This window comes from Littorina saxatilis, linkage group LG6 (assembly GCF_037325665.1).
Source record: "Littorina saxatilis isolate snail1 linkage group LG6, US_GU_Lsax_2.0, whole genome shotgun sequence".
NCBI classification, from domain to species: Eukaryota; Metazoa; Mollusca; class Gastropoda; order Littorinimorpha; family Littorinidae; genus Littorina; species Littorina saxatilis.
Window position 1 is genome coordinate 53155346 of NC_090250.1, and position 23626 is coordinate 53178971.

The 23626-nt window shown below is 42.3% G+C and overlaps 2 protein-coding genes across 2 annotated transcripts in view; one reads left to right on the top strand and one right to left on the bottom strand.

Annotated features, from left to right (window-relative positions):
• LOC138969533 (FRAS1-related extracellular matrix protein 2-like) overlaps positions 1–23626 on the bottom strand; it is a gene marked incomplete in the record, with an annotated part of 314415 nt that overhangs the window by 139599 nt on the left and 151190 nt on the right.
• On the top strand, positions 1048–3335 carry LOC138969532 (uncharacterized). Its single transcript, XM_070342357.1, has 2 exons — positions 1048–2213; positions 2754–3335. Exons 1-2 carry the CDS (start codon positions 1079–1081, stop codon positions 3176–3178), a joined length of 1560 nt encoding a protein of 519 aa, XP_070198458.1. The 5' UTR covers positions 1048–1078; the 3' UTR covers positions 3179–3335.

The following is a 23626-nucleotide window of genomic DNA, read 5'->3' on the forward strand; positions in this document are numbered from 1 at the left end:
ACGTTAAATTAACGTTTGAAATTGGTTTGATTTTGAACGGTCATGTGCCAACGTTTATTTAACGTTAGTTTAACGTTTCAATGCAAACCGTTTTATATTGGTTTTCAGGCAAACGTTAGATTAACGTTTAAAAATTGTTTGATATTGAAAGGTTATGTGTCAACGTTTATTTAACGTTATTTTAACGTTTCAATGCAAACCGTTTTATATTGGTTTTCAGGCAAACGTTAAATTAACGTTTAAAAATGGTTTGATATTGAAAGGTTATGTGTCAACGTTTATTTAACGTTATTTTAACGTTTCAATGCAAACCGTTTTATATTGGTTTTCAGGCAAACGTTAAATTAACGTTTAAAAAAGGTTTGCCATGAAAACGGTTTGCTTGCTAACGTTAATTTAACGTTAATTTAACGTTTGCTTTATAACCGTTTTTCTGCTAACGTTAATTTAACGTTAATTTAACGTTTAATGCTAACCGTAAACCAAAATCTAACCATGCAAACGTTAAATTAACGTTAAATTAACGTTAGCATGCTATCTGGGAAACCTAGTCATAATAAACTTTAGATGTCTATCCACATTCAACAAAAGGTAGGGTTTAATGTCCTGTACAGTACAAAATGTCCGATAAACAGCAAATCTATCACTATTTTGAATATGATAATCCCACTCTTGCCATCTGCAATCGACCAACCTTTCCCTAAAAACACGCAAAAACTCTTTTTCATTAACAACGCCCTGGTTCAACCACACAAAACCAAAACCGTACTCATACAATTTACAACGGACACTTGAGGCCCAGTTCTTTTTACCACTTTCGTGAGAGAGAGCGAGAGAGAGAGAGAGAGAGAGAGAGAGAGAGAGAGAGAGAGAGAGAGAGAGAGAGAGAGAGAGAGAGAGAGAGAGAGAGAGAGAGAGAGAGAGAGACAGAGACAGAGAGAGAGAGAGAGAGAGAGAGAGAGAGAGAGAGAGAGAGAGAGAGAGATGGCTCCACGACCTGTTCCAAAACACGTCATTTTCGACGTGACGTAAGAGTGACGTCGCGTCAGCTGATGTGACCACTTTCCAATAAAACACGATGGGGGATGCATGCATCTACCTCGCCCACAAGCAAAAACGTGGAATTAAGGCTAAGCCTCTGAAATATCTGGCAGTCTTGATGTGTGTTCACTTTATACCATGCTCGTTCACGCAACCCGCGGCAGTAAGGGAAGAGTGTGTTCCAAGCCACGGCAACGCTTGTGTCCCTGGAGCGTCTTGTCAATGGACACATTCCACGTTCACATGTCAGTGTGGTAAATCTTCCAGTGTCCCCATGGCGGACAGATCGGCGTGTGTTGTAGTGATAGAAGATGATTTCTATTTTCGTTTTGTGACAAACATCGATTGTCAGGTTTCAATGTTCTGCAGAGAGTATGTTCCCCTGTCGACTTTGTGTGTTGAGGTCGAGGACGACATCAGTGATAGTGCGACCCGAACTGTGTGTGTGTGCGATCGAGGTGCACGTGTGACATCAGACAGGGAGACTTGCGTGATGAGGACACAAGCAACAAAGACAGGTGGTCGTCACGAGTGTAGCGATGACAGTGATTGTCCGAGTAGTGAGAAGTCGGTGTCAGTGTGTGTGATCGACGTTCAAAGTTACTCGTCTGGTAAAAAGCATACCGCATGCATGGAAAGCACTGAGATGTCACAGTTAGATTTTGGCATAGTTGTAAGCAGGACTCCTCGGCATGGATGGAAACGGTCTTCTAACGCAACATACCTAGGAAATCAAACCGAACAAGTAGGAAATCAAACCGAACAAATGGGAAATCAAACCAATGGAAACAATACCCACGGGATACCAGACGACAACGTCGATGAGGAGTGGGAGAAAAAAAAGAAGCTGTTCCTGTATATCGGGTGCGGCATCTTGGGCGCGCTCCTCCTCCTCTGTATCTGCTGCCTCGCCTGCAAGGGCGCCAAGAAAAAGGACCCTATGATCGCCAAGAAAAAGGAAGCTAAGATCGCCAAGAAAAAGGAAGCTAAGATGAACAAGGACCTGATCATCGTGAATTTCCCAGGAAAGCAGAACGGTCCTTCTGGGCACGAGAAGAGGAGAGGGACGCGCAAGAAGCGTGGAGCGACCCCCAAGACGGAGATAATAGTGATCCATCAACCTTCAAAAGGAGCTGAAACCAAGCAAGCAAAACCTCGTCCAGGTCAGAAAGGTATGCAAGCGGCGGCAACAACATAACTGAATGAAAGAGTGTGACATGAAGTTCTTGTACATCATTGTAAAGAGTGTGAATGACGTTTTAGTTCAGATGTCAAGCGCTTAGAGCAAGCCTTTTTAACGAAAGTTTTTGATTTAGCGCTATATAAATGTTCTTATTATTATTATTATTATTATTATTATTATTATTATTATTATTATTATTATTATTATTATTATTATTATTATTATTATAACTGGTGTGTCGCTTCACGTCTTCTTCTTCTCCCTTTCTTCTAGTTTTTGTGCTCTCTTTTTCTTTCTCCGTTGCTCACTATTCCCTCACCACTTCAATCTTGCTTTTCTGTTTGTATTTACATTCTCAAATAAGTTTTATGAATATGTTCGCCATTGTGCTTAATTCTGTCCTGCTACATCTAGGATTCGCTAACCTTTATGTGTGAGTACGGGTCCTAAATGTCTGATAGTGTATAAATTATATGTCGCGATATATTAAAATGGACTGAACTTTTGTTGTTGGTTGCTGCGGTTGCAGCAAGGCCAATGGCCCCACCTCCACCTGGGCAAGCCGCGCAACCTCCAGAAGGACGAGGCAGTTGCTGCCGTTGCCTGGGTGCCTGCTGCACTTGCCTGTGTGCCTGCTGCACTGCCCTGTGTATTGCCTGCACATGCACGGAAAAACCGAAGGAAGACGACGCGCTGGAACCGAAACCAAGTGAAGCCCCGGACGAAGATGGTTCCGACGTCGATGGTGATAATGATGGTGATGGTGATGACGATAGCGATCGCGATGATAATGCTGGTGACGATGGCGATCGCGATGATAATGCTGATGACGATAGCGATGTTGATAATAATGATGATGTTGATGACGACTTTACTGATGGCTCCGACAATACCTCTATACCTTACAGTGATTCCGATAATGATCCTGTCATAAAGACAGTGTTTTTGTACTAACTTCAAGGACTTTTCACGGACTTGTAAGACCTTGTGAAGAGAAAATCAATCACCCTCTTACCTTCAATCACCCTCTTACCTTCAATCACCCTCTTACCTTCAATCACCCTCTTACCTTCAATCACCCTCTTACCTTCAATCACCCTCTTACCTTCAATCACCCTCTTACTTTCAATCACCCTCTTACCTTCACTCACCCTCTTACCTTCAATCACCCTCTTACCTTCAATCACCCTCTTACCTTTAATCACCCTCTTACCTTCAATCACCCTCTTACCTTCAATCACCCTCTTACCTTCAATCACCCTCTTACCTTCAATCACCCTCTTACCTTCAATCACCCTCTTACCTTCAATCACCCTCTTACTTTCAAAGCTCGCAAAGAAACACTCGCTGGTTAATGTACCCCTTCCCGCAAGCCGATTTAAATCACTGAATGTTGACAAATTAATGATTTCATTTGTGTCTGTTGTTACTGACGTCATCACTTAGTCTTGTTTTGTTGCACAGTTAGGCAGTATGCAGAACAATGCAAAGTAATGTATGTGAACGATGTTGGCCCTTGTGTGGTAAGAGAGCCAATCAATCAATCAATATGAGGCTTATATCGCGCGTATTCCGTGGGTACAGTTCTAAGCGCAGGGATTTATTTTTATTTTTATTTTATTTTTATTTTATGCAATTTATATCGCGCACATATTCAAGGCGCAGGGACTTATTTATGCCGTGTGGGATGGAATGTTTTTTACACAATACATCACGCATTCACATCGGCCAGCAGATCGCAGCCATTTCGGTGCATATCCTACTTTTAGAGAGCAGGGAGGGCTTCCTTATTTTCTTTGAAAAGTTTGTTCCAGTCCCTGCAGTTGTGGTTATTTTTGTTGTTGTTCTTCTGCACCAAGCGTTGGGCTATGATATCAAATGCCACATATAGTGGCAATAGTTTTGAAGCAGACAATAGTTTTGAAGAAGACAGACTCAAAAGCGACTGTTGGTTACTGTCCAACATTTTCATTGAGGTTATCAAATAATAAAGTATTGCAATTGTTTACTGTGTGTGCTTGTTGCGTAATCAGTCTGCAGTACGTCGCGATATAACCCTTCGTGGTTGAAAACGACGTTAAACACCAAATAAAGAAAGAAAGTCTGCAGTATCAGAGTTTTTAAGGACTTTCAAGGATCTTACAAAAAATTGTTAGGACTTCAAATGTCTTGAAACTGACCCCTGAAAACCCAAGCACCTTCAACGATTCTAAGCACCTGTACGAACCCTGTACAGATGAAGAGGGGGGGGGGGAGGGGGGGGTTCAGTTGACCTAGGAAGCCTCGGCTTCAATTAGATGGAAGACGCCTGTGTATGATGTACCAATGTTGGAAACAAGTAAAGGCCTCTCATGGAAGCTGGCAATAAGACCCATCAAACTGCTTGAAATAAAACGCACACCTAATGATCTTTGCTCCTATCCTTGTTCAAAGTTTTTATGAATCTTTTATATGCACTTCTGGTAAAGACTAGGCTGTTGCCGAATCCACGACAAAGGAACAACATGGGCTGCTGGCGTAGCTAAAGCGCGGCTTATATGAATAATACACATACTAATGACACGGTCACAACGCGAACAAATCACACCTGGCATTCCTGGCGAAAACCACACACAACAATCTACTTGAGTCCTTGCGCGAACAAGGCACTCGGGGCGGGGACGTAGCTCAGTTGGTAGCGCGCTGGCTTTGTAGCCAGTTGGTCGCTATCAGCGTGGGTTCGATCCCCACGTTCGGCGAGAGATTTATTTCTCGGAGTCAACTTTGTGCAGACTCTCTTCGGTGTCCGAACACCCCCGTGTGCACACATGCGCACGAAAAAGATCCCACGTTCACAGCGAAAGTCTCAGGGCTTGGAAAACACGAAGACACGCATGCATCATCTCTAGTCTCCGATTATCATGATCGAATTTCGATACTTTGACGAGACAAACCCAATGCTGGTGTGTCGAAGAAGACAGCCACAGCGGGCTTGTTCGAATCAAAGTATCACACCATATCTTCAACGTATTACCAATACCTGTCCCAATATAGACCAGTTGGTCTAAGAGGACGTTAAACCCTAATAGTCAGTCAGTCACAAGGCACTCTTCAGATTGCCTGACATTAGAGACTCATGAGTGTTCTTCTTACAGATCAATAATCATAAAATAACGTAACGTACGTTGACAATTGCAAACTGCAAGTCCATGTTAATGCAAGCTTTTCATATCTGCAGACCAAAACAAACAATCACAACAAACCGTTTTTCACAGCTAGCTGATATTGTACAGCTGCAAGTGTTTGTTGGTGGACACGTGCTATTCCTGCAGCCCAAGAATCATAGAATAACAAATGTCATAAGCTGACAATTTTTAAAGCATATGTTGAAATGAACTTTCTTAGTGGATTTTTGTTTTTTTTAAACACATTCACGTGGCGACACCGAAAACCGAAGCTCGAAAAGTTACAACACGTGCATTGGCACCGGAAGAAACAGAGCGATTTACTCTGACTGTGACATTAGAACAAGACATTGTGCAAGACCAAGGAAGTGAAACATACGGAGGAAATAAGTTTTAAGTTTGTTTTACCTCACCCCAACCTCCCCCCCCCATCCCACCCCCACCTACCCCCCCCCCCCCCCCCCTCCAACACCTCAACACCCCCAGGTGTGTTTCATAGATGTGGTGCATCCCGTTGTAGCCTGGGACAGATGGGGAATGCATTTTATCCTACATACGTGAGAGAGACACCCGTGAGATAATAATCGTTCAAATCACACGTGTGTATATCATGTAAATGAGGTCATGTCAAGCAACTCTGGCAGGGACCTGTTTTTCCACTGCTTATGATGCCAATGTCACCGAGACAAACGTCATGATAGAAACAAAAATCGCGCTCGTTAATTATCCTCGATCAATCTTTAGAACTAACACGTCACGCCACACTTTCAGAGTGACGTTTCTTTGCTTTGACGTATTAGATTGCACGAGGCTTTAGAAGAGATCGAGGTTCGAAAACAAGCGTCTTCAATTAGTTGCCTCGACTGCAAGACATTTTCAGTAAAATACACGTAAGTACAGTATGTAGGATAAACAGAATACTACATGGCTTGCTGTGTCGTACCAGATTTACACTCGTTGCTTTTTCAAATAGTGAACAGCTCGCTTTCGCTCGCAGTTCAATATTTAAAAAAACAACTCGTGTAAATCTGGTACGACACAGCAAGCCATGTAGTATTCTCTATATATCTTTAGATACGTGTTTCGAATCCGAAAATTATAAAGAATAAGATAAAAATCATTTTTGACCGAGTCAAGGTGAAAACCAAAGATGGTGACTCGGCGTGTCTTCGTGTATCTTCTCTAAGGTTTCATTCTCATAACATCTTATTGTTTGGCGGTGAAACCCAGCAAATTAAAAGCGGAGGGGTTAAAAAGAGAAACACGAATACAATGCAGTTTTTTGGCTGTAGAAGCCATCACATGACAGAAAGGGGCAGAGAATGAGGAGAGGAATGAATGTGCATCAGAATGCATCCTACACAACCGTGTCTTGGCTCATTTATTTTTCCCCCCATGGTGTAGATCTATAGGATACTTGTCAGTGGAAACACCATTTGTGTCAGTGGTGTATGACAGTTTGTACATGTTCTGCGCGATGTCAATGACATGCGACAGAGTTGATTTGGGACAGTGTGCGTGTATTCTGTTAAGACAATGGTGCACATATAAAATCCAAGAAATAAAATATTTACGAAACAACAGGGATTCAGGAACTGAGAAAGAGCTCTCTATCCACCTTTATGTGTTCTTGTGCAAAACGCGTCATTTCTGACAAGACGCAAAAGTGACGTCGCGACGGGTCACTTGACAATGTTCCAATACAAACGAAAATGGCCGCATTATGCTCCCACCTCAGCCGCAAGCAAACGCGTGGAATTAAGGCCAAGCCATTGACATCTCTGGAAGTCTTGGTGTGTGTTTACGTGTTTATACCATGCTCGTTCACGCAACCCGTAACAGTGAGGGAAGAGTGTGTTCCAAGCCACGACAACGCTTGTGTCCCTGGAGCGTCTTGTCAATGGACACATTCCACGTTCACATGTCAGTGTGATAAATCTTCCAGTGTCCCCATGGCGGACAGATCGGCGTGTGTTGTGGTGATAGAAGATGATTTCTATGTTCGCTTTGTGACAAACATAGATTGTCAGGTTTCAATGTTCTGCAGAGAGTATGTTCCCCTGTCGACTTTGTGTGTTGAGGTCGAGAACGACATCAGTGATGGCGCGACCCGAACTGTGTGTGTGTGCGATCGAGGTGCACGTGTGACATCAGACAGGGAGACTTGCGTGATGGGGACACAAGCAACAAAGACAGGTGGTCGTCACGAGTGTAGCGATGACAGTGATTGTCCGAGTAGTGAGAACTCGGTGTCAGTGTGTGTGATCGACGTTCAAAGTTACTCGTCTGGTGAAAAGCATACCGCATGCATGGTAAGCACTGAGATGTCACAGTTAGTTGTTGGCGTAGTTGTAAGCAGGACTCCTCGACATGGAAGGAAACGGGCTTCTAATACAACAGGCGAACAACTAGGAAATAAACCCAGAGGAAACACCACTGACAAAACACCAGACGACAACAACGACGCTGAAGAGAAGGAAAAAATGAAGATGCTGATCATCTATGTCGCCGGCGCCGCCGCGGGCGGGCTCCTCCTCCTCTGTATCATCATCTGCTGTTGTTGCTGTGGGAGCAAGAAGAAAAAAGAACAAACTAAGACACCCGGGGTGAACCCGGCGAATGGCCCCAAAGCCAAAGGAATGGGGAAAACCCCTCCTGGGCCCGTGAAGAAACAGCTTCCCAAAAAAGGCAAGATGGCCCCGAAGAAGAACCCCAAAATAGTGATTACGACCCCTCCAAAAGCAGGTGCAGCCAAGCAAGCAAAACCTCGTCCAGGTCAGAAAGGTATGCAAGCGGCGGCAACAACATAACAATTTAGTCACTTCACGTCTTCTTCTTCTCTTTTTCTTCTAGTTGTTGTGCTCCCCTTTTCTCTCTCCTTTTCACTTTTGCTCACAATTCCCGCAGCACTTTCATCTTGCTTTTCTGCTTGTATTTACATAATTGAATATGTTCGCCAACGTGCTTATTTTTGTCCAGCTACATCTAGGATTCGCTAATCTTTATGTGTGAGTACGGGTTCCCAATGTCTGATAGTGTATATAATATGTCGCGATATCAACATTGAATACAATTTTGTTGTTGGTTGATGCAGGTGCAGCGAAGCAAAAAGCACCACCTAAACCTGGGCAACCACCTCCACTTGGGCAACCACCTCCACTTGGGCAACCACCTCCACTTGGGCAACCACCGGGACCTCAGCAAGCTGCGGCAGCTCCACAAGTAAAAAAGCGCTCTTGCATTGCTGCCTGCTGCGCTTGCTGCTGCTCTTGCCTGGCTGCCTGCTGCTCTTGCTGCTGCACTTGCATGACGGAGTGCTGCACTGGCATGAATACCGCCATCAGCGAGCCGGAACCATCGCAAGAAGATTTCGAGCCGGAACCACCGCCGGAAGAAGATATTCCCATCGAGGAGGAGGAGGAGGAGGAAGAGGAGGAGGAGGAAGATGATGACGAAGAAGATGAGGATGAAGAGGAGGAGGAGGAGGAGGAGGAGGATGTTGAGGCTAATTATGAGGATGATTATTATGACGACGAGGTTTAGGGAAGTTCAGAGTTTGGGTTCTAAATCCAAAGACTGTTCACAGACTTTTAAGACCTTGTGAAGAAAAAATCAATCACCCTCTTACCTTCAATCACCCTCTTACCTTAAATCACCCTCTTACCTTCAATCACCCTCTTACCTTCAATCACCCTCTTACCTTCACAGCTTGCAATGAAACACTCGCTAGTTATTCTACCCCTTCCCGCAAGCCGATTTAAATCACTGAATGTTGACAAATTAAAGGTTTTGTTTTCATGTTCACAACTTCTTTGAGTTCTTGTACGACAAAGGCATTCTTTAGATGGCCTGACATTAGAGACTCATTAGTGTTCTTCCTACAGATCAATAATCATGACATAAAGTAACGTACGTTAACATTTGCAAACTGCAAGTGCATGTTAATGTAAGCTTGTCATTTCTGTAGACCAAAACAAACATTCACAGCATACCGTTTTTCACAGCGGATATTTTACAGCTGCAAGTGTTTGATGGTGAAAGATACTGGACTTGTCAAATCCAGGTGCACGGAGCCCCTGGGGCTTTTAGTCATACCTCAGGCATCTATTCCTTTGAATAAATACCAAGTTTCATTGACTTCCATCCAAGGAGTCAAGAACTTCAATTTTTTTACGAATTAATTTTTAACTCGGACCCGCCGGTCCTTGGCCTATTTCTTAATTATTTTTAGATCTGCATCATCTTGATGATCACCACATGCACATAGAATGACACGTCACAAGCAAACTAGGTCACACATAATTGATGAGCTTGTAGGAAAAAATGGAGGCTCATTCAGTCGTATCGAACCAGGGTGATAAGAAAAGAACAAAACGCAAGGGTCCCCGGCCGACTGTACCGGATTCAACCAAGAAGAAACGAAAACGCACTCGTGCACGTAACTATGACACGTCGCGCGTGTATATCGGTGAGGAGCTTGCGCGTTGGAACGAAGTGAAGAATTAATTTGGATTCATCACCAATCCGCAGTTTGCTCGTCACCTGCTGAACAAGTGGGTATTTTTTCATGCATTTCATGAGATGTTTAGGATGCTATTTATGTTATGTGATGGAAGTGTATATTGGACTTGTTTGTGAAAAGTAAATTGACCAAAGAATTACTGAATTAGGGTGGGAGGGATTTGTTGTGGAGCAGAAATGTATCACCGTGAGTCAGTAAAAGTGCCCGTTGCCCTGACAAACTGTCGATACTTTGCGTTCGGCGTTTGCTTTGATTACTGGGAACTTGCGTAAGCTGCTGTCTTGTTTAGTGTCGTTTAGTCATCATTGCTTGTGGTGTTGGGATTCCCAATTTATAACCTGTAAAAAGGAAAATGTATGCACGAGGTGTTTGACGATTTATTTCGGATAAGCGAACCGTTTCTTTCTGCGGCCATTTGCGTCTGTTATGATACTATTTATAGAACTATGCAAATGAAATATTACAAAACATAGATCGGCGCATTGTGCGATTTCTGCTCTACACTGTGTGTGTGTGTGTGTACGTGTGTGTGTGTGTGCCCCTGTGTTCTATGTGCCCTCGTGTGTGTGTGTGTGTGTGTGTGTGCCCCTGTGTGAATGTGTGTGTGTGTGTATGTGGCCATGTCTGTGTATCCCTGTGGTTGTGGCTTGTGTTTTTCATGAGTCTTGAACATTATTTATTTATAGGACATTTACTTAATTTTTCTTATTTTGTGAATCAGCATTGAGGCTACAGCAACAATGCCAAGCAGAACACAGGCAGGCGGTACTTCTTTTGATCTCAGCAGGTAGTTGTATGTTTTAAATTATCAATAAAATAAATAGTACAAAAAAAGTCATAATTATAGTTATGAGATATATGAAGATGGAAGTGTGTTTGTTATTGGTGTAAAAGCCAAACAGTTAGTTGATACTAAATAATATTATGATTTGTAAACGATAACAATTAAGCTCAGGCTGCTGGGCCATAGAATATCATGCCTCACGCCTAACGTATATCACGTATACATCATGTCTTTTTTTGGTTGGACGTTGTGGCAGTTGTAGATTAACAAGCATTGAAATGATGATGGTGACCAGGATGTTCTGAGAAGAGGGTGAGCTTGCTTGTTACATAATTCATATTTTGTATTTTTCCATGTTTGAAAATATGTGTCACTATCTGTGTCTAGATCATCAGAAAATAATGAAGAAAGCTGCATGAAATAACAAATATTCTGAGAAATGGTTTCACTTAGACTAGAGTTAAAGTATAGTGGTATTGTAGTTGAATTTGCAGGAGAGAACTGTTGATTAGTTAACATTATATGCTGCTTTCAGCGACAAGAAGTTTCATGGATCAAGAGCTGGCAGGACTGTGAAGCAGAAAGAGCTATCTCAGTCTTTCATTGACCCACTAGAGTGAGTTGTTTTTCTTTGATAAATATATTGTGTGGGTGTGTTCAAAACACATGCTGTTTGTTGTATACGTATTAAAGCAATATTTATAAAATAAAGTTGATTAATGTGAATACTGCAAATTTCTGTGTATGATAAAATCCTTTTATGGTTACAAATGGGTATTGGGATTTGTTTCATTTATGATTGATCAGAACAAATATATTCCTTTTCTATTTTCTTGAACTCTGTGTGTCGATACTGCTTGGCCAAAATATCTCATTCTCATTGAGTGAATGATAAATTCTTCAAATAAGTTTTTCTGTTTTCTGTCAGGAACTGGTTAATTCTGCAGATTCCAATAAGCAATAAATTGTGCATTGTGTAATTATCTTTCAGGTCATTATTGGAATGTTCAGAAACTGCTTTGACTATTGTAGGTATAGGGGCTCTTTGTGACACATGTACCCATTCATTAATCTTACTTAATTATCTTAGTTTTCCCTCAATCATTAGCTTTCAGCATTTAATTGTTATGGGTAGCAGCTCAAGACAGCTACACTAATGGTAGTACTAATTGAAAAGTGTAGTGGATCTAAGACTAAGAGTTGATAACATATGTTTCCCATGGCTTTACACAATTTGTACTACCTAAAGCAAGTGAGTGCATGTTAGTTTTAAAACACATAGAGAATACCACATGGTTTGCTGTGCTGTACCAGATTGACAGGAGCTGTTTTTTCACATATTGAACTGCGAGCGAAAGTGAGGTGTACAGGTGCTATGGTCGCATGCTTTGCGGAGACTGCAGGCTTGACCCATCTCAGTCTTTGGGGATGGTTACCCGAGACTATTTAAATGTAGTCTCAGCAATGACTCATGGTTTGTCATGTTAATCTTTTAGTTTGGTAACGACTGACTAAATGTTTTATATTGCTTCACGCACCTTATTTTTTTGTTTTTAGAGCCCTAATAGCTTGTGTAATTTTAACTGATATTGTTTTTCTTTGGTTAGCCTCACAATTGAAGTTACAGTTGAGTCTGGAGAGGATCAGGAGGACTAGATGATCCTGATTATGATCCCAACATCACATTGACAGCGATTCTGTAAGAGATTTGTTATTCTGGTGTTACCTGTGATGGTTGGCCCCTGCGATGAGAGGACACCTCCCTTCAAAGGACACCTAATATTGTCCTTTTTCTATTATCTCTACCAGATTATACCTGTTATGACAGGCCCCCTGCATTGCAGGTACATTTTTGTCCTTTCACCGCAGGTATCACTGTACTTTTTTTTCTACTCCCTTTGGAATATTATGGTGTTAAAATACACAGTCTATAACAGTATTATCACAGAAGGGATGTCGTTTGGGTCGGCCCATCTGCCAATCGCCGATTTATTTTTACTTTATTCGAAACTTTCATGTCCCTATCGGCCAAATGTCCAAAGAGTATTCGCCTAAATCGGTCAAAGTTTGTCCATTTTTTTGTATTGGTCAGGCTTAATGCCCCTCGGACCATGCACCCATACATACATGCGTGTGTACCTGTGTGTGCATGTGTACACTGTACATGTGTGTGTGTGTGTGCCCTTGGTGTTTGTGGCTCTGTCTGTTAGGCCCTGTGGGTGTTGGTTGTGTTTTCATGAGGTTTTTAAATGATTATTTTATTGGACATAATAATAATATATGCATTGTGTTTTTGAAAGTATTGTACATTTTTTTTAATTGCTCATTTTATTTATGTTTTACATTTTGTGAATCAGCATTGAGGCTACGTTCATACTGCAACTGTGCCAAGCAGAACACAGGCAGGTGGTGCTTCTTCTCTTGATCTAACTTCTATAAGCAGGTAGTTGTATGTTTATATCCAGCAGTTAATAGTACACACAGAATAAAAATCCCCATGCATGGTCTCACATCCACACACAAAATCAGGAATGCATGCAATTTGTTATACATGAAGTGTATTTATTATTTATGAAAAAGCCAAACAAAGTAATAGGTCAGTCAGTTGATAGTTTATATGATCTGTAAACGATGAAAAAAAGACAGTTGCAATCCATCTTATTGTGCAATTGAAGATTGATCGATTCCAAAACAGGTTTATGGGGAAAACGTTGATTGTGAAGTTTCTTTGTTTTCTCGATACAATATGTATGCTGTTTGTTACTTTATGAATATAATCTTGCCTTAAACACAACAATACTTGTTGCCTGTATACTTGTTTCATAACTATGATAAGTTAGTACAGGTGGAGCAAATTAATGCTGAATTAATTTCATTATCAGACTCGGTGATATTCTCAATGACATTGTACGACTTCTTTCCTAATTTGTATATACATGTACCTTGGATCTATTATGTACATGTACTGTCTGTCAGTGTTATTTTAGGTTCAGTGTACTTAACGATCTAAAAATGATTGACCTGAATAATTTTTAGCCACGGTGGTCAGCCTATATACCTGGGACTTCTGGTATGACAACATCAGCACCTGGTGCATTTGCTTATGGACTAAAGGTGCATCCATCTACTCCTGGAGTATGAGACATATCAGCCGCAGAGCCTGAGAGGTACTTGGTTTAAAGATTTTGCCTTTTTAAAGTTCTCAGAATTCACTCGTGTAGAACTTTATCCCATGGTCAAAAGATGTTATGACAAAATTGCTGTCTCAGTGTGACTGAAACTAAAGAATGCACTTGACTTAATTGAATGCAATATGCAATTATGATAAGAATAAAGAAAGAAATATAAAATATAAAATATCTGTTGCAAAAAAATCACACCTACAGATTTGCCACTTTGTGGACAGGCCTTGCATAAGCTGAAATTGATGTAAACCAAATATGAAGTAATTCGGCGGAAGGCTGTATCAGTAATTAGCATTTTTGTGGGTTGCATTTTGCGGTGTCAACCTGTGCAATACATGCTTTCTTATTTCATATCAGATAAGAACCCCACATTTCTACTTTTCTGTTTTTGAAACGTATACACTACTCGTCATAAGAAAAACTACACAGATGCGTTTGAGGTCAGATCTTTCTGATGAGGCTGTTGATTGTAAAACCAAATATATCACTGAAAAGTTCATTAATTCCCATACCTTGTTCACAAAACAGATTGAGTTTACATGAGGTAGTGTCAATACAGTGGAACCTACAACACAGACACATCCCAAAATCGAATTCGCAAAATCAAGGTTCCCGCGATCAAAAAATCTAAAAAATCAGAACTAAATCGAAACATGTTTAGCATGTCCTTAGACAGTACAATCAAATCTGCATCCAAATCAGTCAGTGTTGTTCACATATCTTGTCTAACAAGGACGCTATGGCATGCTGAGCGGTGTAGGCGTCAATCCTCTCGGCAGGCATAAAAGGCAGTTTTTGAAGCCGTTTTAGCGGGTAATGAGACAAAAAAATGGTACATTTGAGTAACTCGCAAAGCATTGCCTTCAAACTTACGAATACGGGGATTTGTGCAAACACATGTCGTAAACTACACACGAAATACCAAGTCATTAGAGATATTAGTTCTGCTGTTAGGGGCGGGGATATAGCTCAGTTGGTAGCGCGCTGGATTTGTATTCAGTTGGCCGCTGTCAGCGCGAGTTCGATCCCAGGTTCGGCGGAAATTTATTTCACAGAGTCAACTTTGTGTGCAGACTCTCTTCGGTGTCCGAACCACCCCCTGTGTATACTACATTGGGTGTGCACGTTAAAGATCCCACGATTGACAAAAGGGTCTTTCCAGGCAAAATTGCTTAGGCACAGTTAAATAATTGTCTACCATACCCGTGTGACTTGGAATAAGGCCGTGAAAGGTAAATATGCGCCGACATGGCTGCAATCTACTGGCCGTATAAAATTTCATCTCACACGGCGAGCGCCTAGAACTGTACCCACGGAATATGCGCGATATAAGCCTCATTGATTGATTGATTGATGTTATGCGACATACCAGAAAGAATTTTGATAATAAAGAGGTACCCTGTCCGATTGAACAGAAACAAATTAAAATTAGCATGCATTTAGAAAAATGAAACCTTCAATTTACCTTTAAATTGAAAACAGTTTTAACATTGGCTGTTTACAGCGCACTTGTTTAAACGCACACACAAATTCTTGAAAAATGCTTTTTCAAGAGCCATTGATCAGTTAAGTGTGTCGGCAGTGAGCTTTGCTAGGCGTAGGCCGACATTTGCGCTCAGCGCTCGGAATGAGTCAACTTCTTAAAAAGTACTTTCGCGTTGAAATCCTCATACCACCCATGTCTGATAAAATATGTACATGAAATGTGAGTATGTGGCGCATCTGTCATTGTTTTTGAAGATTTCAACAAATCATTTTTTTCGATGAGTCAGCAAAAACCTACCGTCAATTTAATTTGTTTCTGACATGACAAATAACAGCAGACCTATTAAATGTCTCAAACAACTTGAAACTTACGACATGTGTTAGCACAAACATCCGAAAGTTTGAAGGCAATGCCAGGGGTGGGATTTCTTCCCTCGGAGACGGATTCCCAGGAAGAATTTGGCAACTTTTTTTTTATACCTTTTTTTTGTTAATCCCTGGCAGCTGTTGTTTACACTGGGTTCATGTGAGATGTAGTTGTGCCAGGTCAGCCACCTTTCACCATGTCAGAGTGACTAACAGGGGGCAGCAATGTCATGTCATGTCATCCAGGGGAATGTGGCATCATAGTTGCTATTTGTAAACTCGGCTCACCCACATCTTTATATTCTCCTATTGCAGGGATTCACAAACCTTCAGTGCTGTGGAACAGAAAACTTGCATTCCTGATCTATGAACCAGCGGTATTTAGCTTCTGATGCATTGAGCCCTTTAGAAAGTTAGCAAGTGAAACAGACTTAAAATTAAATAAAACATATTTCTCTTTTAATTGAAGCTATGATTCAACAATCATTTTGAAATATAACTCCTGAAATGAATTGAAAAGCAGCATCAGAAGACTGTGTATGGCATTAGCAAGGGATATAACTCTGGTGGTTTCTGTTTTTGTCTAAACCTTCTTCTTTTTTAACCTGAGCAGTTAGCCCTTTTAAGGTGTTCAATTGAAGCAAACTGACTTTAAACTTGTTTCTCATTTGGTTCAAGCTATGGTTAAACAATTATTTGAGAATATACCACCTGTAATGATAAAATCATAAGCTACATGTAAAAATTTGAAATACAAGGGAGGTGACTGTTATTTTCTGTGTTTGTCTAATTTTTTGTTAGCTAGACGATTTTTCTTTAATGCGGTAAACATTTTTTATATTAAGCATTAATTTACTCCCCCCCCCCCCCCCCCCCCCCCCCCAAAAAAAAAAATAAAAAAAATGGTGTGCTATTTTTGTTGAGGCACAGTAAGCCTCCCGTAAACCATCACAGAGCTCCCCGAGCGTCTGCATACAGTACAAGCATACTTCCATTTGAACGCTCACCGAACGGGAACATCCTGGATGTTTTCTGTCGAGCGTGAGAAATTTTCAAAGAATTTATTTTCGTGGACTTGGTCCTCTACAAATGGCGCCTCGTTTTGGTGCTGGACGGCTGTTATGAACTTTATTCAACTGATACCGGAAATCACGCCCGGACAGTAAGCCTCCCGTAAACCATCACAGATACTGTCAGGCCTTTACACACAGTACAAACACGCTTCCATTTGAACGCTCACCAAACGGGAACATTCTAGGTGCCCTACGTAAAGAGCAAGCAGTTTTTAAAGAATTAATTTTGCAGATTGTCTCGAACACTTTTTGTACCCATCCTGAACTCAGGTCAAAAATTGAGTTACTTCCCTTCGGGTCTGATTCTATCGATGTAAACTGGCGATAGCCGTTAATCGATGATTATTAAAATGTTTTTGGACCAAGGTGCGTTTTTGCGCTAGACCTAACTTTTAAAATCTAAATGATAGATTGACAGCTTGTTACACATACATTCTTTAATCATAAAAGAATTATTTTTTCATCAAGACAAGATCAGTACAAACCCGGAAGCAGGGTCACGCAAGGGTCGTAGCAGACGACGGTTTACAGTGCATATCGCCGTTCCTCTCAACAGTCAAAAGCCATCGCTAGAGTTCTTGTGAACCACAGCCGTTTGTTTCGTGCATAAAAACGTGCTATTGTAGATAAGCTCACATCGAGTCCCATTCAAATGACTAACTGACGACTACATTGTGAAAAAGGGAAACTGGATCACACGGGTTCACGATGGCTCAGGGGTAAGATAAACCACGCAAAAATAAATTCTTTGAAAATTGTTCGCTCTTTACAGAGGGCACCTAGGATGTTCTCAATCGGTGAGTGTTTAAATGAAAGGGTGTTTGTACTGTGTGTAAAAGCCTGACCGTATCTGTGATGGTTTACGGGAGGCTTACTGTGCCTTTAAGCCAGGAGAGGCTCAAATAGCACCTCTTGATTTGCTAACATTTATTTTCATCTGGTTAGTTCCAAATACCTTCAAGTTTACAAGAATTTTTAATTTTTTGCAGCTCCAATTTAAAGTTTTTGTTTAACTTTAAGGAGATGCTTCTAAAACTCTTCTTCAAATGTGTACCACTTGTTTTTGTAGACCCCCTAGCAAGAGTGATACAACTAAACACATTCAAGTATAGAGGTTTTTGATTTTATGCATTCATTTACCCCCCCCCCCCCCCCCCAATAATATTTTTTAAACAAACAAAATTGTGTGCTGTTTTCAGAGTCAGAAGAGGCTCAAATAACACCTATTGCATTGCTAAAATTCATTTTCAGCTGGATACTTCCAAATACCTTCAAGTTTACAAGATTTTTTTAAATGTTGTGCATCTCCAATTTTAAGTTTTTGTTTAACTTTAGGCGAGGAGATGCTTCTAAAACCCTTCTTGAAATGTGTATACAACTTGTTTTTGTAGACCCCCTAGCAAGAGTGGTGCAACCAAACACCAAATTCAAGTATAGAGGTTTTTGATTGTGTGCATTCTTACACATCCTCCCCCCCCCCCCCCCCCCCCCCCCATTTTAATTTTTGTGGTAGCTGTTTTCAGTTTTAAACCTGGGAGAGGCTCTAATAGAATACTAATAGCCCCTCTTGAATTACTAAAATTCATTTTCAGCTGGTCAGTTACAAATATATATTATGCATCTCTAAAAAAAACTTGTTTGTTATAAGATTTAGTCAGGAGAGGCCACCTAAACCCTCCCTATAAAGTATAATGCTAAAATTCATTTTCGGCTGGGGGGCACTGCCACCCTAGACCCCCCAACAAGGGCGCTGCCCCTGCACCCCGCTGGAGCCTTAGCGGCCCCTGGACCCCGGCCTTCCAAAATGTTTAGTCCTGGCAATATGTTGGGCTCCCACCCATGCTGAATGGGTTTGTGAGTTACTCAGATGTATCATTTTTTTGGTCTCATTACCCGCTTAAACAGCTCCAAAAACTGCCTTTTATGCCTGCCGAGAGGATAGACACCTACACCGCTTAAGCATGCCATAGCGTCCATGTTAGACAAGATATGTGAACAACACTGACAATGACTGATTTAGATGCAGATTTGATTGTTCTATTTGAAAGGGGGGGGGGGGGGGGTGCACTAATTTGAGTTCATTTACTGGATTCATGGCCCATGTTGTGATGGGTTCTGTTGTTGCACTTATGTCCGTCTGGTCTGAAGGCATACTCTCCTAGCCTTCACCAGATCATGTGTTGGACTACACAGTCCGGATGATGTGGGTCGTGTATGACCCATACCTTCCAAATAAGGAGTCAACGTAAAAAGCTTGGGTCGTACATGATCCACGCAATCCGAATGGGGATAAACGTTTTGCCGCCTCTTTGCAGAGTATGCATCGTACACGACCCACGCCATGAAATTCCTTACGAAGTTCCAAATGGGTCGTCTTCGACGAGTCAGCAAAACCCCACCGTCAATTAAAGCTTTGTGCCAAGGATAGAACTGTTTTCACGAGAAGGAATGTGCCTTTAATCTCTTTTGCAGCACAGAGCTAATATTCCTCAGCACACAGCCTCTTGGTTTTCCAACCTTTTCTTTGTATTTGTGTCCTTTGTTGCCACACACGTTTTGGGTCTTGAACCTTCTCTGAAGATGTGTTGACATCAGCAGCCGATGGCCCAAATTCGGGTGATCCGCCTAGTATAGGGTCGTCATCCAAAACTGGTTCTTGGTTAAGGTTGTTCAGGGTCGAGTTGGGAAGGGCCCAGAGGCTCCGTGGCCCCCCCCCCCCCCCCCCCCGCCCCGCCCCCCTTTTTTGTTTTCATGGTCGTTGTGCAGGTAATCCAGATCAACTTTGAGAACTTATCTTCTTTGTTGTCAAATGTGTCATCCTGAAACATACATAGAGGAACATGTTTAAACGATTTCAAAAACAATGTAAACATGCAAATAAACTTGTCTGTGTGTGTGTGTGTGTGTGTGTGTGTGTGTGTGTGTGTTTTGCAGGTGCTTCACACACACAGGCCGAAGTGGAAGTCATTATAGAAGACTTGTGGCTGTTTCCTAACTGCGTGTGTGTCATAGACGAGACGACCCGTGACACTTTGAGCTTCAAGAACAGTTGATCAAATTTGTGTTTGTTTTGTTTTTTTAACATGTTTTTACTTCTTTTACTTTCATATAGTATTACAATAACATCAAACACAAAAGACTGTGTTGAATGTATCTTTAAAAAAAAAATAGAATAAAGAAAAAAAAGAAAGCACAGTAAACAGTCACACAGCCCATTTCAAATTTATATAAAAAGAATACTATACATCTCTTTTCTTATTAATTATGTAATATTATATTTCTATTTGCTTTTTTATTCGCTATTTTTCTTGCCATCATTGACGCTCATTATCTTTGTGTGATGTTTGACATGGATGTGAATTTAAGGAACAGTGATACAAACGTTCAACATTCACACCTAATAAATCAAAATACACTGAACATTCCCCCTGCCAGATATCTTCCAGACTTGCACAATGCAACTGTTCATGTGGTTGTTGGTAATGAGTTTTTTCCCCACAACCAAGTGAGTGAGTGTGATTGCATTATGCCTAATGGGTGGCGATGCCCACATGGTCACAATGGTACAAACGGAACACATGGTTCAAACCACAGCTCCAGACGGAATGATGATGGACTGAAAAGGTTTTACACATACCTTGTTTACATGGTGTACAGTAAGCTCACTTGATTTTAAATGTCTGGTATATGTATCATACATCCCCCCCCCCCCCCCCCCCCCCCAACACACACACCCAAGGCCAAAGCATACATCAATCTCCACTCCCACCAATATTGATCTATTTTTATTGTTAGATCTGTAAATTGAACAGGTTTTTGAAGCTACAGCATACAGGCTGGTGTCAAGCTTACCCGATTTGTGGCTGAAGGTTGTTTCTTGATGACACTGACAGGCAGAAGAATTAAATGCTCTTGCAAGTACTTTCATTTTGGAGTGTAGATGTCATCTGTCCCTGTCAAGTCCCTTATTACGAAGGATTGTTGTTTGTCTTGATGGCATTAACTGGAGGAAATAAAAGCAGCAAAGCAAAATTAGTATTTCATTTGTCATCTCTCTCCCTCTTTCTCTGTGCATGCGTATGGCTGTGTGTGTGTGTGTGTGTGTGTGTGTGACGGTATGTGCGTGTGTGTGTCTCACAGTATGCATGTGCGGGTCACAGTGTGTGTGCGTGTGCGGTTTTTTTGGTTGGCAATGAGTGCGTGTGTGTGTTATTGTTTGGTAATTTCAAGGCAAGAGAGCCGTCTTATGCGAATACCCCAGTGACTGAGTCAGCCACTATTTGCTTTGTGTTCGTGACTAAGCTAAATTTGATTTAAACCAAGAGCATAAAGATGACTGAATGCTACAGTCATGAAAAATGATCGTTGCTGCTGCGTTTTGTTTTTCTCTATCATTTCAACTACGCAATTTACGGTAGGGTAATCAACACATCACTAGACTCTGAAACTGACAGCATTTTCCCAAACAGATGACACATTGATTACAGTATGATAGAAGTTGTCAGATAATTTTACACTGTAAAACTAAAAGAGGCAATGTGCCAAGAGGTAGATACATGTTTTGAACGTAGAACTAGAGTTCGGCTACGGCAGATTTGAGACAGGAACAGGAGAGAAATGTAGATCTACATACTTGCCTTCAAGACAAAAGCGTACAGCAAGGAAAGCATAGAGATAGAGACAGACAAACCATCTTTGATACAGACCTTACAATACATGAATGCAAACAAATCTAGATCCAGACGCTTACCTTTCATTTCACCCCACGTCTGCTGCATGGACAGTAGGAACAGGTCCCGATGTTGCTGGTTTGTGTAGTTTTTACTTCCATGGTTCCATAGATTCCAACTCCTCGCCAAGATTCAGGTTGATGAAATATTTCGGTTCCGAATCGGCAAGTTTTGATGCTGAACTGACCGCCATTTGATGATTTGTAAAGTGGGTGTCGACTGAAGTGCGCTCAGGGGCTGGAACTGGAAGTTCCTTGCGATCCGTTCGGAATAGATCCTGCTGTATTTCAAACGGATGGGCCGAGACGGGTGCTATCAAGCTTGTGAGACGTACGGATCGCATGCTACACGGTCGGTTTGTGGTCAGTTTCGGGCGGTCCGTCTCAAACGTACTGGCGAATCTGATCGTGTATCTTGGCATCAATGATCAAAGCAGACGACGCTTACGTCACGAATCTGTGCGTACACCACGTAATAACTAGGTTAATTTATGCACTCGCGTGAACAAGAAACTGTCGAGCTTCACAGATGTCGTCGTTGGGTAGTTTTGGGTTTGTTTTACTACCATAGGTGGATTTTTGAACTGTAAATGCACTCAGCTGCAACGAAAACGCAAAACGAAGGCTGTGAGCTGCACTGTGCCTTTAATGGAAACGTGTTATTACTGCAGCCCAACAATCAGAGAATACAGAAGTTTATAAGCTGACACTTTTCAAAGCGTATTATTGAAATGAACTTTCTTGTTTTGATTTTATTTTTTTAAACATGTTCACGTGGCGACTCAAAAATCCGAAGCTCGAGAAGTTTCCAACACGTGCATTGGTACCGGAAACAACAGAGCGAGTTCATCTGACTGTGCATGTGACATTAGAACAAGGCATTGTGTAAGACCGAAAAAGTGGAACAGACGGAGGAAACCTGTTGTAAGTTTATTTGACCTGATTGTACCTGACCCCAAAACACCCCATCCCCAACACCCCCCCCCCAACACCTTCACACACGCCCAAACACCCACACACATCCCTAACACCCCACACACACCCCTAAAACCCCCACACATCCCTAACACCCCCAGACACCCCTAACACCCCACACATCCCCAACACCCCCACACATCCCTGACGCCCCCAAACACCCCCACTCATCCCTAACACCCCCACACATCCCTAACACCCCAACACATCCCTAACACCCCCAGATACCCCTAACACCCCCACACATCCCTAACACCCCCACATAACCCCTAACAGCCCCACACATCCCTAACACCCCCAGATACCCCTAACACCCCCACACATCCCTAACACCCACAGATACCCCTAACACCCCCACACATCCCTAACACCCCCAGATACCCCTAACACCCCCACACATCCCTAACACCCCCACATAACCCCTAACAGCCCCACACATCCCTAACACCCCCAGATACCCCTAACACCCCCACACATCCCTAACACCCCCAGATACCCCTAACACCCCCACACATCCCTAACACCCCCACATAACCCCTAACAGCCCCACACATCCCTAACACCCCCAGATACCCCTAACACCCCCACACATCCCTAACACCCCCACATAACCCCTAACACCCCCACACATCCCTAACACCCCCACACATCCCTAACACCCCCACACATCCCTAACACCCCCACACATCCCTAACACCCCCACATAACCCCTAACAACCCCACACATCCCTAACACCCCCAGATACCCCTAACACCCCCACACATCCCTAACACCCCCAGACACTCCCAGACATCCCTAACACCCCCACACACCCCTAACACCCCCACACACCCCTAACACCCCCACACATCCCTAACACCCCCAGACACTCCCAGACACCCCCAACACCCCCACACATCCCTAACACCCCCAAACACCCCCACACATTCCTAACACCCCCAGACACCCCTAACACCCCCAGACACCCCTAACACCCCCAGACACCCCTAACACCCCCACACATCCCAAACACCCCCAGACACCCCCAAACATCCCTAACACCCCCAACCCCCCCCCCCCCCCCCCCCACATCCCTAACACCCCCAGACACCCCCACACATCCCTAAGACCCCACACAT

What these genes read in the sequence shown, in the direction of transcription:
- LOC138969532 (XM_070342357.1), top strand. Translation starts at nt 1,079, where the DNA reads ATGGGGGATGCATGCATCTACCTCGCCCACAAGCAAAAACGTGGAATT. An exon ending in ACCTCGTCCAGGTCAGAAAG is followed by an intron (nt 2,214 to 2,753) that starts GTATGCAAGCGG and finishes CTGCGGTTGCAG; the next exon opens with CAAGGCCAATGGCCCCACCT.